The sequence below is a fragment of the Procambarus clarkii genome, chromosome 46 (assembly GCF_040958095.1).
Source record: "Procambarus clarkii isolate CNS0578487 chromosome 46, FALCON_Pclarkii_2.0, whole genome shotgun sequence".
NCBI classification, from domain to species: Eukaryota; Metazoa; Arthropoda; class Malacostraca; order Decapoda; family Cambaridae; genus Procambarus; species Procambarus clarkii.
Window position 1 is genome coordinate 15,716,612 of NC_091195.1, and position 16,097 is coordinate 15,732,708.

Consider the following 16,097-nt stretch of genomic DNA (forward strand, 5'->3'; position numbering starts at 1 on the left):
TAAAAATGAGGACATTAAACATACCTGTAATACAGGGTACAAAACATAATCAGACTTGCCCATAGTAGGAAAGCAGCATGTCAAGGATTTGGGCATAATGATGTTTGATGACCTAATGTTTAGGGAGCATAACCAAGTAAATATTGCATCAGCCAGAAAAATGATAGGATGGATTACGAGAGCTTTCAAATCCAGGAATACCATCACAATGGTTGTACTATTCAAATCACTTGTGCTGTCCCTTCTTCAGTACTGCTCAGTACTCATTTTCCCCTTCAGAGCAGTAGAGATTGCTGAAATATAGGAAGTTCAGAGAACATATATGGCATACATAGAAGCGATACAGCACCTGAATTATTGGAATCGTCTCAAAGCTCTTCAAATGTACTCGCTAGAAAAGAGAAGAAAGAAATATTAAATAATATACATGTGGGAAAATACTGGAGGGCCAGGTCCCAAGTCTACGCAGTAAAATAACAACTTACTGGAGTGAATGATAGAGAAAGAACTGCAAAATAGAGCCAGTGAAGAGCAGGGGGTGCCATAGGCACAATCAGAGAAGACTGTATAAACATCAGAGGTCCGCGGTTGTTCAACATCCTCCAAGCGAGTATAAGAAATATTGCCAGAACAACCGTGGACATCTTCAAGAGAAGACTAGATAGTTTTCTTCAAGCAATGCCGAACTAACTGGGCTGTGGTAGATATGTGGGCCTGAGGGCCATTCCATGCAACAGCCTGTTGGACCAAGCTCTCACATGTCAAGCCTGGGCTCAACTTTGAGGGGGTCCTGGGTCACTCAGCGGTGTCTCGAGTAGGTGCATGGGAACCTGAAATTTGCTCTGCCGGTTTATCCGCTGGGCAGGGTTTGTCTTCGTAGACTGTTCTGGTATCTTCGGAGCAGCCTCTTTTGCAGCTCTTGCAGTCACTGGGTTCAACCCCCCAGTGTCCCTGGGCCGGTTGCTGCATCACTAACTTCCTCTTTGGGGTTTTTCGAGGTTCGGTGCCATGACCCCTTCCATCTCCCTAACTCGGTGTGTTCACAGACACCTCATCTGTCGGTTGGAGCTTTGTGATCAGTGCTCACCACTCTGGCCAGGGGCATTGGCGGCAGTCTGTACGTCGGGCTCACAGCACGGTGCGGGAGTTTGCGGCAGTGTGGCTAGTGCTGTGGGGGATTCAGGTTCCTCAGAGCTCGGTGGTCCGGCTCCATTTGGACTGCTCCCCTGTCGTTCATTGTCTCAACCAGGGGGGAAGGGGGATCTCTTTGGTCCGTGGCTCTTTGGGGCTAGTTGCTTCGGATAGATATTTTGCTGAGTTCTCAGGATTTAGCTCTCCGGGCTGTTCATGTTCAGAGTGTGTCCAATGTCCTGGCAGATGGCCTGTACAATAATGCTTTATTCCTCTTTCCACAGAGTGAACTGTCAATGCCGCTTCCTTCCTTCCTTTGGCATTGCCAGATGTTAGGGCGTTCGGAGGTTGCCCTCTTCGCATCAGTGTGGTCTCGGCGTGTCCCATTGAACATGGCACCGTTCCCTGACTACGAGTCTCTCGTCATAGTGGGGTGTTCCTGTATCTTTTTACCCTAGTGCTCCAGGTTCTTGCTCGGATGGAAACCTTTTGTGGGAGAGTTCTTCTCTTGGCTTTGTGGTGGCCAGTCCAGCCTTGGTTTCAGGCACTGCTTGCCCAGTGTCTGAACCCGGGTGTTTTTCCGCGGCTTTTCTTCTTTCAGCAAATCGGTTGAGTGAGATACCCCACTGGTTTGACTTACTCCTCCGCTTTGTGTCCAGCATTTCTGATGCGTGTGTGTATCACCATTTATATGGTGATCAAATGGTTTCTGTGATGGTGTCCCACCTGCGATCTTCATCTCGGCAAAGTTTGAAGTCTCTGGCGTTTTTTCCACCATTTTCTTTCTCTTTGTTGAATTTCATCGGTGTCAGACCGAGTTGTTTTGTCCTTTCTCTTGTAACTTTTTTTTGTATCGGCAACTCGTGCTGAATACTGTCTCTTCTTATCATGCGGCGTTGGTGAAACTGCTGCAGCTTGCGTTCGGGGTTGATGTCACTTCTACTCCATTTTGCAAGCTTTCTCATGCATTCTTTCATCTCCAGCCTGCTCATGTGCTCGCTTCAGCCGTCTTGGTCATTGGACAGGGTTCTTTCTTTCTTCTCTTTCTTTTTTTTCTTTTTTTTTTGAGATATATACAAGAGTTGTTACATTCTTGTACAGCCACTAGTACGCGTAGCGTTTCGGGCAGGTCCCTGGAATACGATCCCCGCCGCGAAGAATCGTTGTTACAACCAAGTACACATTTTACTGTTGCGTTAAACAGAGGCTACAGTTAAGGAATTGCACCCAGTAAATCCTCCCCGGCCAGGATACGAACCCATGACATAGCGCTCGCGGAACGCCAGGCGAGTGTCTTACCACTACACCACGGAGACTGTAAACTCTTCGACTGTTACTCTTACAGTAAGAGACTGTAAACTAGACTCTTCTCGTTTTGTGGTCGCTCCATCAGTTTGGGATTGTTTTTTAAAATCGTTGTTTCTGTGGGGAGCCCCTACGGCTCCCTGGAGCTTATTGGGCTAATGCATGTTATATTAGACCGGGACATTAGCTATGGAGTTCAGGTTTACCAGAGAGCAGAGCCAGAACCTGGCCCTTTAGAGAGGTTTCAGGGAGCAGTGGCCCTGAAAAAAAAACCTGTGGTTGGGGGTTTTCCTTATCTGCCATCGACTTGGGTTAGGCACCCAGAAAGGTAGTCATAACAAAACAAACCCCACATGGTAAGAAACTAAAACAAAAAACCGAACAGGGAGGTAAAAATTCCCTACAGTCCCAAGGAAACAAGCAAACATCACACTTTACTGCCGTGCTGCTCGTTCGCGCAGCCCTCCCCTCCCCTCCCTAAGAGGGGGAGGGGTGCCCCCCCGGACCTCACTGCGCCGATTGCCCAGCACTTCAGTTTGTAAGCTAATGTTAACTGGGACAGACACTTCTCTGGTCTCGGTTTCCTAGGCGGTGTTTGCCTTCGTGGCGCTCACTGCTGCGTTTTTGTGTTGTGCGGTGGCCAGATGTTCCTCATCAGTACCGGGGCTGCGTGTGCTTGGGGGCTTCCTTCCCTAAGCGCCCTGTGAGTACTGCTCCTGCGTGACAGGGTTATCTTCCTTGGGGTGTTCGGGAACCATTCCCGTAGAGGTTCTTGCTGCTCAGCATTTGCCTCGCCCTTGGGACCAGCTGGGGCTTGGGGCCCTTGTTTGGCCTTGGGGAGGGACTGGTATTGTGCTGGTTAGGGCATCAAGGTGTTGCGCGACCTGCTATCTACATGATGACCGGTTCCCTGTTGCCACTGGGGACGGTGTACTTTTGCGGGGGTTTTCTTTTGTTTTCTTTTAATTTGCCTGGTTGGGGTCTGCCTAGTGTGGCAATAGTTCCACTGGTAGTGTTTGGTGGCCCTCTGCTAGGCCCCCGTGATTGTACACATCGCAGGGGTTTTCAGTGTTGCATCTACCCCTTTGTTAGCTTTGGGTGTTTAACCGGTTAGCAACACCTTGCCCGGGCTTCCCATAGTTGTTACCCTACAGGCCCTGGAAAACCCTGTTGGGGCTCGGTGGACCACTGGATGTGTCTTCCGGGTTCCAATCCGTCTTGTGCGGGTTTGTTGGTTACTGTACCCATTTCTCAGGGTGACAGTCGCCACTTTTACCTCCGTCATGCTGCCTGTTGGGTTACTGACACCTTGACCCAGAGTCTTGTGAGTTTTGTTCTCTGCTTGTTCTTCAGTACTCTCCTGATGTCCTTACTGTTCAGAGTACAGGCGGCATCCTCGTTGCAAGCGCGGTTTAGGTTGCTGCAATGTGCTTGGTTGGTTTCCCACCCGGATGCCCTGGGGCCGCCCCATTTTGGTTAGGTGCTGTTTGCCCCTTTCCCTCCCTGTTCCTGGCTCCTGAACGTCTGTGGGTTTCGGGGTCGGGGCGGGGTTTTGATTGGTGCCATGACTCGGGCGGCTTTGGGGGCTGCCCCATTCGGGTTTGGGACTTAGATTTTCAAGCCAGTTCTTCCTGCCAAGGCTTCTGGGTCTTACCAGCGGCCCTTTCTTTGCTGCCTTTTCCCTGGACTCTTCCTTTTCTTTAAGGGCAGAGGGCGTGGAGGACGGCTCTGCCCCGGGGCCTCTGTTGCGAGTTCCTGGGGCTGTAAGGAATGCCTGCTAGCAGTTCTGGAGCTGTTTGCCACCTGCTTGGGTTTTCTGCTTCTCAGCGGGTTTTTTCTTCCCTCTCGTCTGCTTACTTTCCACATTTGCTGGCATGTTTTCGGATCTAGGATCTATTGCGTCGGTCACTGCTCCTTGCTTTGGTGGCCATTTTTATCTGTGGATTATTTCCCCTGCTTGGCCACCGGCAGCGCTGCTGTTTGTTTACCTGTGCCGGGATGTGGGAGCTCGTGTTTTGGGTGAGTTTTTTCACCTCTTTCAGGGGTTTTATCCTCCTGTTACCATTTCTTTGCTTTTCTGGAGTTTTATGCCCGTCTTCTGTTCCTCTTGGAGCGCTCGGGTGTTGATTTTTACACCGGGTTTTTTGTTTTCTGTCTGTTTTGGGCCTGGGCCTTAGGGTTTGGGCTCAGTGTCCCTGTCTGTTTATGCTTGCTTCCACACCTTGTCCCTCAGTTTTTGGTCAGTTTTGGCCGTTTTCCTGGGGGTTCTGTCTGGGTGCTGTGCTTTGCCCTTCTGTGGTGTATTTCCGCTGGTAAATGTGGTAGTTTGGGTTCCCTCCGGATTTGATTCCGGGTTCCTTTGGGTTCTTTGGTTTCGTTCGGTAGGTTTCTTCCTCTTGGGCCCCCTTTGTGGGTTCAGGAGTCTTTGTTACCTTGTGTGTGACCCCGTTCTACTTTCTGGGGTTCCGGGGGTCTTCCTGGCTTGCAGGCTGATGTTTTTGGGTCTTGGCACAAGCAGTGGTCATGCCGGGGCCTTGGGTTTTTGTTATCAAGGTGGGCCTTTTGATGCAGTTTTTGTGCTCTCTTGGTGTCTTCTCCGTCTGGCCGGCGTGGTGCTCTCTGCCCACCGGTCAGCGGCTTGTCTTTTTATTTTCTTTCTTTATTTTAAATTTTTATTTTTATTTTCATGTGTAGTATGTTTTTATGCATTTTGTGTATGTATGTATGTATGTATGTATGTATGTATGTATGTATATATATGTATCTATATATATATGTGTGTATATATGTGTGTGTGTGTGTATTTATATATAAACCTTTTCTTTCGGAAGGGGCTTCGTTCCCTTTCCTGTTGACGGGGCGCTGGGGTGGGGGCAGCTTGCTCTGTTGGCTCTCGCTTGGCCCCGCAGTTAGTGGGCGTTTTTGGTTGTCTTCTGGCCTCTGGTGGCGTCAGACAGCTTCTTCCCTTTTGCGGGGTTTGGTGCTGGTGGGGTGGGCTTCTTTCCCTGCACTTCATCATGTCATTTTGGTGGGTGCGTTTGGACGTGGTCGATCCGCCCCCATCCTTCCGGGGTTCCCGTCTGTTTTTTGCAGACACAGGTTTTTGCAGATCTGCGGTCCTTCTGGACTTGTTCAGTCTGCGCCCTGGATTCTTTGCCCTCTTCGGAAGACTGTTGTCTCCAATCCAGCTTCTGTTGGGGCCGGGGTGCTTGGATGGTGTCCCTGGACCTCCGGGTCACTTCTTGGCACGTTCCTCTCCAGGGTTCCAGGACTGGCTTAGTTGGTGGTGGGGCTTCAGGCTTGCCGCTTTTGTTGCCTTCCATAGTTTGTAATTGGCACTTAGTGTATTTACGCATCTTTACCGGATCTTGGTGACCTGCATGCGTCTGCTCGGGATTCGGTTTCTGGCCTACCTCGACAACTGGCTGGTGTGGGCTACCAGTCAGTAGGCTTGTCTGCTCACCAGGGGTGTGGTTCTTTCTTGATCACCGTGTTCGGGTTCCTGGTGAACTGGAGGATGTTCCATCTGGTTTCATCCCGGATTCGGACCTGGCTGGGTCTTGTTTAGGACTCTTAGACTGCTTCTTTGGCTCTCCCTCCAGAGGCGTTGCTGTGGCTGCGGTCCTGCCTTTGGCTGTTTCTGAGGGGGGGTCCCAGGTCACTTGGCAGTTACTCGAGTGGTTGTGCAGGAGTTTGACCTTCGGTGTGCTGGTCTACCTGACGGGTCGGGTTTGGCTTCGGCGTCTGTTTTGGTTCCTTCAAGGACGCTCCTTCCGCCTCTCTTGCGATCGTTGGGTTCGTTCTCCGGGAACCTTGTGTTGGTGCTGTGTTGTCAGCTTCCTCTTCTGGGTTTTCAGAGTTCCGTGCCGTGGTGCCTCCCCAAGCCTTCACTCGATGTGTTCACAGACAGGTCGTCTCGTGGCAGGGGTTTTGTGACCAGTGGCTTCGTGGCCCCTTGGTGGCTGGCCCAGCTTTGTTTTCAGACGCTGCTTGATCGGTGTCTGAACCCAGGGCGTTTCCTCCGGCTCTGCCACTTTCGGCAGGTCGGAACGGTCTGGTACATGGCTGGTTCGGCCATCGCTTCGGCTCTTCGCATCCAGTCTTTTGACGCAGGTGTATCACCATTCTTATGGTAATCAGGTGGCTTCGTTGAGGGTCTCCCATATACGAGCTTCGTCTCTACGTCAGTACAGTATGTAGTTTCCTGGCGTTTCTTTTTGCCTTTTTTCTTGCTCTTTGTAGGCTGTTTTCTCTTGTCCTTTCGGACAAGAGAAAATTGTATCGGGTTGTCTTGTCCTTTCTTGGTTTTTCAGGACCATTAATTGATGCTTCTTACTGTCGCCTCGTATCGTGCAGCACTGGCGGACCCGCTTTGGCTTGTGTTCAGGGTGGACGTCACATCCGCCCCGTTCTGTATGCTTTCTCGTGCTTTGTTTCACCTCCGGCCTGCTCATGTGCTGCCTGAGCCATCCTGATCCTGGATCAGGATGCTCACTTATCTTTCCTCAGTTTGTAGTAGCCCCTTCGGTTTAAGATTGTTTTTCGAAGGCCATATTTTTGTTGGCATTGGCCTCTGCGGGTTGGGTCGGGAAGCTTCCAGCTCTCCTCCTACACAGGGGTTTCTGCTCTTTTGGTTCTGGTGGTAGATTTGTACGTTTGCAATCTTCTCCGTCTTTCTGGCGAAGGCCAAGATGGCTGCTTTCTGGAGGGGGGTCCTTGGGTTTTTTATGCTTGGTTGGTTCGGTAGGGGGGTGCGTTATGTGTTGTGTCTGGTTGCGGCTCTTCACCGTTACCTTGCGTGCTGTGGCTGGAGATGCGCTTTGGGTTGATCCGGTTCCCCTCGTTCCCTGTTCCAGGGCTCGGGTCTCCCAGGTTGTACCGCAGGGTTCTTAAGTCTACCAGCCTGCGGGCTAGTCTTGCACCCGTGTCGTTCAGACGTTTGCAGCTTTCACTGACGTGTTTGGTAACATGTCTTGGACTTAATTCGGGCATGGAGATTTGGAGGTCGCACAGGTTCCTGGCCACCCGTTATTATGTAAGCATGTCTGCTTCTGGGCCTTCTTGTGTTGCTTTAGGTCGCAGGTTGCTGCCTGTTGTCTCAACTTCGCGTTGCGGAGTTTGTGGCGGCCGCCTCCCGGGTCAGCCCTTTCTTTTCCTTCTCCTTGTGTATGTAGCTCCAGGGAGCCATAGGGGCTTCCCACAAAAAACTAGCATTGAAAGTAATGAAACATCATTTTCTGGATGAGCCTCGGAGGCTCCCTGGCAACCCTCCCTCCCACCAGTCAGCGGTTTTTCGCATGGGTTGAAGCTTAGCTTCCGAACTGGAGTGCTAGGCAGCTGGTGCGGTGAGGTCCGGGGGCCCCCCTTCCCCTCTCAGGGAGGGAGGGGAGGTTACCTTACCTTGAGGTTACCTTGAGGTGCTTCCGGGGCTTAGTGTCCCCGCGGCCCGGTCGTCGACCAGGCCTCCTGGTTGCTGGACTGGTTGCTGGTTGCTGGGAGGGCTGTGCAGATGAGGGGCATGGCAGTAAAGTGTGATGTTTGCTTGTTTGCTTGTTTACTTAGGATTTTAGGGAGTTTCTACCTCTATGTTCGTTTTTTTGTTTTAGTTTCTTACCAAGTGGGGTTTGTTTTGTAATGCCTACCTTTCTGGTTGACTAACCCCGGTCGATGGCAGATAAGGAAAACCCACAACCATAGGGGGGGGGGTTTCCAGGGTCATTGCTTCCTGAAACCTCTCTGAAGGGGCCAGGTTCTTGCTCCGTTTCCTTGTAGGTCTGTACTCCATAGCTAATATCCCGGTCTAATATAACATACATTAGCCCAATATGCTCCAGGAAGCCTCCAGGGCTCACCCAGAAAATGGTGTTTCATTACATTCAACGTTGGGTTTTTTGTTGGTGTTGGCCTCTGGGGGTTGTGTTGGAGAGCTTCATGCTCTTCTCTAGTGCCAGGGATTGTGTTTCTTTGGTCCTGGTGGTCGTTTTGTTTGTTTGCAACCATCTCCTTATTTTCTGGAGAAGAATGAGATGGCAGGCTTCCAAAAGGGTCTTGGTTGTGGATGCTTTGTTGGGGAGTGCATCACGTTCTGTGCCCAGTAGCTGTTTTACGCCGCTGCCTGGGGGACACCGGTTCTGTCAGTGGACATTCTCTGGGTTGATCCGGTTTCCCTGGTTCCCTGCTTCAGGGCTCGTGTTTCTTAGGTTGTCCGCAATGTCATTAAGTCTATCCAGCCTGCAGTCTACCCTTGCGCTCATGATGTTTGGAAGTATGATGCTCTTTCAGCTGTATTTCATAATATGTATCAGGATGATATTCAGGTGCGGGGGTTTTGGAGGTTGAACAGGGTACTTGGTGCCAGGTATCTCGTGAACATCCCAGGTCTTCTGCGGTCTTGTGGGGCCTTGGGTTACCTATCTCTTCCTTGGTTTGAGACCGGCGTTGCTGCTGCCTTCCTGGTAAGTCCCTGTTTGCATTCTTTGTGGGTATTTAGCTTCAGTGAGCCAACAGGGCTCCCCCACAGAAAACTAGCATTGAATATAATGAAACGCCAGTTTATGAATGAGCTCCAGAGGCTCCCTAACACACTCTCTCCCTTAGGTCGGAGGGAGGGTGTCAGGGAGCCAATTGGTGGGTTGCTGTCTCACTCAGGCTGGCTTCCCTTCTCCCCATGGGGGATGGATGGATGGCACTAATGAGTGGGGGGCTAGTTAAATGACATGATGCTTGTTTGTTTTCTTTCTGGGGGAGTTCTTTTGCTATTTGAAGCCGTAGCTCGCAATTTTCAACCAGACAGTGGTCTGTTTTGATTCGCTTACTCTTCTGGGTGCCTTCCCCGGTAGATGGCAAAATATGACATACTTACACACAGAGATCACACTAACGTGATGCATCAAATGAACAAATCCACAAGGGCCGTGACGAGGATTCGATCCTGCGTCCAGGAGCATTCCAGACACTGCCTTAATCGACTGAGCTACGACAGGGTTAAAAAGAGTTGAAACCGAAGTTCTACTGAACTTGCTGGATCCCGTAGCCTCTCCGAGGTACAAACCAGGATTTTACACAACTCCCCCCTGCACCCGAGCTATGTTAATAGGCCGAATCTCCCTTTTCGCCCTTACATCATTAGACACAAAGATCACACTAACGTGATGCACTCTTTTAACCCTGTCATAGCTCAGTCGATTAAGGCAGTGTCTGGGATGCTCCTGGACGCAGGTTCAAATCCTCGTCACGGCCCTTGTGGATTTGTTCATTTGATGCATCATGTTAGTGTGATCTCTGTGTGTAATGATGTAAGGGCGAAGAGGGAGAACGGCCTAATGACATAGCTCGGGAGCAGGGGGGAGTTGTGTAAAATCCTGGTTTGTGCCTCGGAGAGGCTACGGGATCCAGTAAGTTCAGTAGAACTTCGGTTTCAACTCTTTTTTAACCCTGTCGTAGCTCAGTCGATTATGGCAGTGTCTGGGATGCTCCCGGACGCAAGTTCGAATCCTCGTCATGGCCCTTGTGGATTTGTTCATGACATACTTAAAATGTAAAGTGTTCATAGGCCAATGCTTAGCGCACCTCTTTGAGGGGGGCCAGGTTCTGGCTCTGGTTCCCAGTAGGCAAAAGGACTCTGACTGATGACTCCAACTAATATAGCACTATATCAGTATGGACAGCTTGAGGAAGCCTCTGGTGCTCACCCAGAAACTGGCTTTTCATTACTTTCAATGCTGGTTTTTGTGCTCATGGGTTCTGGCAGATAGCATAAAACAATCAAGATTTATCCTGGCTTCTAGTTGGCAAGGGCGGGTCTTGGAAGCCTTGTGCTTCTTCCTAAAGCATTGCTAAACCAGGGCTTAGCTTGAAGGGGTATTGAAAGCTCCACCAGAAAAGGGCATTTCATTTCTTATAAGGATTGGTTTTTTACATGAACAGAGCAATATGAAGTAAACAAAAATTCTTTAATAAATACTGTGTAACTTCTCCCTTATAACTATACAGTAACAGTATAACTATGAATTTTGCACTTTCACACCTTTGTCTGTGTGTGTGTGTGTGTGTGTGTGTGTGTGTGTGTGTGTGTGTGTGTGTGTAGTATATATATATAATATATATATATATATATATATATATATATATATATATATATATATATATATATATATATATATATATATATATATATATATATATGTATATAATATAATATAATATAATATAATATAATATAATATAATATAATATACACACATACACATTCACAGTATATATATAATATTTTTATATTTCAGTTTTAATTATACATTATGAACATAAAATACATTGATTCCTAGCAGTTACATGCAATTATAACATTCACATATTATATCAATACCTCAATCATCCGAAAATTGGGTTAACCAGAACCATTATTTTCTGAAGCGTTAAGTCTTGTTGTATATAAATGTTTCCTGTATTATATATATATAGATAGCTTTGATATACAGTATAGACATAAGACATTCTGGATAGTTGATTGGAAGTCTGTGTAATAAGGACTGCGTGATTGGGGTATTGTTATAGCGAAGGAAATCAAAGTTCCAGAATTGCATGTTAAGTTCTTAATTGTTTCAGGCTGTATGGGTATCTGTACTAACTCAGCATGAGACTCATAAAGTAGGTAGATTATGATCTTTCTCTTGTGTTAGTAAATAGCATGACAGGCTTTGTGCGTGTTCCCTGCAGGCAGCGTGACTTGCTGGAGCTGTCTTGCCTTTGGCCATCTTGCCATTTACCCAAAGAATGTGTCACCTTCACAAGCTCTGGTGTACTAAGTTGACCTAATAATATATAATTACCTCATTCACAGTATAAGTGTTACATTGCAGAGTTGAGAAATTGTGACCTTTCTTAGCCATTGCGTTTGACGGGCAGTTTTACCGCATAGTTTTGGATGTCTTTGTCCTTCAGTCACACTGTATGTTCTGTCACACTTCAGATGTGTGATGTATTCTGTATACAACATTTTATGGCACTGAATTTGTAGTTTTAAGCCCACAAGTCATATTTTAAATAGAGTATTACATATTTGATTATTTAATTCCCATCTGGAACTGTTAAGTCTTGTGGCATTGCCCTATTTGAGAGCCATTCAAAAAATTATTAACTATAATTAAATATTTGAAGATGTTAGATACTTCAGCCAAATTCATTCAGTCCTTCATGATCTTTTTCTTCAAGTACTATACTGTAGTATGTGATTTTCTTTAGCATTTTGTATCTGCTTGCAAAAATAATAAACAAAATTCTAATTAATTTCTAGTCTATAAATTAGATCAGGCTTCAGTTATGACCTTCAGATATTTGTATTAATAATTATCTTATTCAAAAATATATATTATATTTATTATATATATATATATGTCGTACCTAGTAGCCAGAACGCACTTCTATTCCTACTATGCATGGCCCGATTTGCCTAATAAGCAAAGTTTTCATGACATAATTGTTTTTCGACTACCTAACCTACCTAACCTAACCTAACTTAACTTTTTCGGCTACCTAACCTAACCTAACCTATAAAGATAGGTTAGGTTAGGTTAGGTAGGGTTGGTTAGGTTCGGTCATATATCTACGTTAATTTTAACTCCAGTAAAAAAAAATTGACCTCATACATAATGAAATGGGTAGCTTTATCATTTCATAAGAAAAAAAATTAGAGAAAATATATTAATTCAGGAAAACTTGGTTTATTAGGCAAATCAGGCCTTGCATAGTAGGCTGAGAAGTGCATTCTGGCTACTAGGTACGACATACATACATACATACTATATATATATATATATATATATATATATATATATATATATATATATATATATATATATATATATATATATATATATATATATATATATATATATATATATATATGTCGTACCTAGTAGCCAGAACGCACTTCTCAGCCTACAATTCAGGGCCCGATTTGCCTAATAAGCCAAGTTTTCCTGAATTAATATATTTTCTCAATTTTTTTTCTTATGAAATGATAAAGCTACCCATTTCATTATGTATGAGGTCAATTTTTTGTATTGGAGTTAAAATTAACGTAGATATATGACCGAACCTAACCAACCCTACCTAACCTAACCTAACCTATCTTTATGGGTTAGGTTAGGTAGCCGAAAAAGCTAGGTTAGGTTAGGTTAGGTAGGTTAGGTAGTCGAAAAACAATTAATTCATGAAAACTTGGCTTATTAGGCAAATCGGGCCTTCCATAGTAGGCTGAGAAGTGCATTCTGGCTACTAGGTACGACATATATATATATATATATATGTATATATATATATATATATATATATATATATATGTATATATATATATATATATATATATATATATATATATATATATATATATATATATATATAAAAAGTTAGGTTAGGTTAGGTTAGGTAGGTTAGGTAGTCGAAAAACAATTAATTCATGAAAACTTGGCTTATTAGGCAAATCGGGCCTTGAATAGTAGGCCAAAAAGTGAGTTCTGGCTACTAGGTACGACATATATATATATATATATATATATATATATATATATATATATATATGTCGTACCTAGTAGCCAGAACTCACTTCTTAGCCTACTATGCAAGGCCCGATTTGCTTAATAAGCCTAGTTTTCATGAATTAATGTTTTTTCGACTACCTAACCTACCTAACCTAACCTAACCTAACGTTTTCGGCTACCTAACCTAACCTAACCTATAAAGATAAGTTAGGTTAGGTTAGGTAGGGTTGGTTAGGTTCGGTCATATATTTACGTTAATTTTAACTCCAATAAAAAAAAATTGACCTCATACATAATGAAATGGGTAGTTTTATCATTTCATAAGAAAAAAATTAGAGAAAATATATTAATTCAGTAAAACTTGACATATATATATATATATATATATATATATATATATATACATATATATATATATATATATATATATATATATATATATATATATATATATATACATATATATATATATATATATATATATATATATATATATATATATATATATATATATATATATATATATATATATAAAATATGACAGTGTCAGACCACTGAGGAAGAATTGAAACAGGAATTTCCTTAACCACTTAACTGCGCCAACCGAGTATTCTCGGTCAGCGGGAAACTGCGCCAATCGAGAAAAGTCTTTGATTTTTCCATACCCATTCTAAATATGTGCGAGGCTGGTTGTGTATGAAATGGACTCTTAGGACCTCCAGTGTGAGGCAGCCATCTTGGAAAAAATTCCCAAAATGCCCTAGGGCTGCTGGCTGGGTTAGTACTAAGTGAGCAACCATGGGTGGCGCACATGCCTCTGGCTCCCAAACACCTGTCCGACGCGGTGTTCAAAGATAATGCTCTGTCGCTGAAATTCAAACCTTATTGTTTGAAGAACTTAAGGGTCATAATATTGGTGAAGCTAGGCACAATAAGGACCTTAACACAAAGGTCGGATGCAAGTGATACAGCACTGATGAGAACGATATAGCGAGCATATCCAGTTGTAGCTTTGAGCGCCACTCTTGCCCACCCCATGTCATCTCCAATTTTTATACATACATAGATGAATCGTTTTCTGCATTCAGTGATGATGCATCTGATAGAAGCAGCATAGATGAACAGTGTTAGCAGCTTCCATGGTCGTGTTTTCCATAGATATTTTCAAGAAAAGCTGAATCTCTTCCTGACAGACGGACACTCTTTGAGGCTAGCTGAATCTCTTCCTGATTGACGGACACTCTTTGAGGCTAGTTGAATCTCTTCCTGTGTGGGACCTTACAAAGCGATCTTTTCAAGACTACCTTACAAATTGATCTTTTCCTATAATCTTTTCAATACTACCTTATATTTTACAAGCTTGGCTACATACCACCTACACGTACTAAAGCCAAGGGTGTACGTGAGTGCGTTATTTGCAAGCACACAGAACGAAGAAACAGGAAGCAAAAATCTATCTGTACCTGGTGCACCGAGAGTGAAGTCGCGGTGTGCACCATGGACTACTTCGTTGATTATTACTCACTTCCAAAGTACTGAGTGTGTAATACAGTGTGTTACTGTGTAAATAGTGTGTGAAACTGTACATACTGTATTGTAATTTTAGTGAATTTTTAACAAGTAATATTGCAATTAAACATTTATTATGGACACATACTGACACATGTATCAGAGTGCCATGGAACATTATGAACGTTCTACTGTATACATATTGTAAAGGACACAAATAGGCATCATATACGATAAAAAAAAATAAATAATACCGCATTGGAAATACGTAGAACAAATAATTGAAAATATATTTGTGGCAACACCTGGTGCTTGAATGGCCCGCGTGACCGTGTCTGTGCGCGTCACGCACGGGCGACCAGGCCCTGATGACGTCACAGTTGCACCTTGTCCACGTCCCCACAGCCAAAGTAGGTGGAATTTGGTATTTATTTTTAGATAGACATGTTCAGGGAAGGGAATTTATCATGTTACGAAGAAATAGAGAATTTTTGGGGAACAAAACAAGGAATTGCACAGGAGGAATTTCACAATAAACTTGGCGCAGCATGGGGGTTAAGTACTTTTGTATATTAATACATCTTCAGAAGGAATGATTAATTTCCTTCAATTCAATAATTGATTGAAGGTGTATTAATATACAAAAGTACCTAATTAAATGCCTGTTTCAATTCTTCCTCCGTGGTCTGACATTTTTCATTACATGTTAATTTTCGTGATTTACACACACACACACACACACACAGTAGAGATCTGCTATGAGGATGATAAACTAATGATGATAAATGCATATAGTCCACCGCCAAGCAGCACATGGTCAAAGGAGGAGCTAGATAGTAAACGTGAAGGTCTTATAACAATAATGAGAGAGATTATAGCGAGAGCGGATAACGATAGATCACGACTGTTGATAGTCGGTGACTTCAACTTGAAATCCATAGACTGGGAAGCATATGAAGCTAAAACAGAAGATTTTTGGACCTGTAAATTTGTAGACCTCATCCTGGAAACATTCTTGTATCAACATGTTAAACAAGCTACGAGGATGAGGGAAGGGGACGTTCCCTCCATGCTAGATTTGATATTTACCAGGAAGGAGGAAGAGATATTTGACATTCAGTACCTTCCTCCCTTGGGTAAAAGTGACCATGTCTTTTTGGGAATAAAGTATGCAATGCGTTATAAGCTGGAAGAAAATAAGGAGGTTGAAGCAGTTGAAAAACCAGACTTCAGGAGAGGACATTATGGTGACCTTAGAAATTTTTTTAGTGAGTATAATTGGACAGACTTGATGCTAGGCAAGGAAGTGAATGAGATGTATGGCAAGTTTTGTGAAATATATGATAAAGGCACAAAAAAATTTATACCAAAACAGAGATGCAGAACTAGGAAACAGGATTGGTTCAATAGAAATTGCGAGAGGGCTAGAGACCGAAAGACACAAAAATGGAATCAATACAGGAAGAGGCCGAACCCCCAAACATACCAGCGATACAAAGATGCGAGAAACAACTACACGGCAGTGAGGAGAGAGGCAGAAAGAAATTTTGAAAAAGGGATTGCGGACAAATGTAAAACAGAACCAGGTCTATTCTATAAATTCATAAACAACAA

At 44.4% G+C, this 16,097-nt stretch overlaps 1 protein-coding gene across 1 annotated transcript in view; it reads left to right on the forward strand.

Moving 5' to 3' along the window:
• Nucleotides 1-16,097, forward strand: part of fry (Protein furry) — a 542,054-nt gene that overhangs the window by 446,153 nt on the left and 79,804 nt on the right. The window contains 1 exon segment of the mRNA XM_069301552.1: nt 11,041-11,082. Coding sequence (XP_069157653.1) covers nt 11,041-11,082 — 42 coding nt within the window.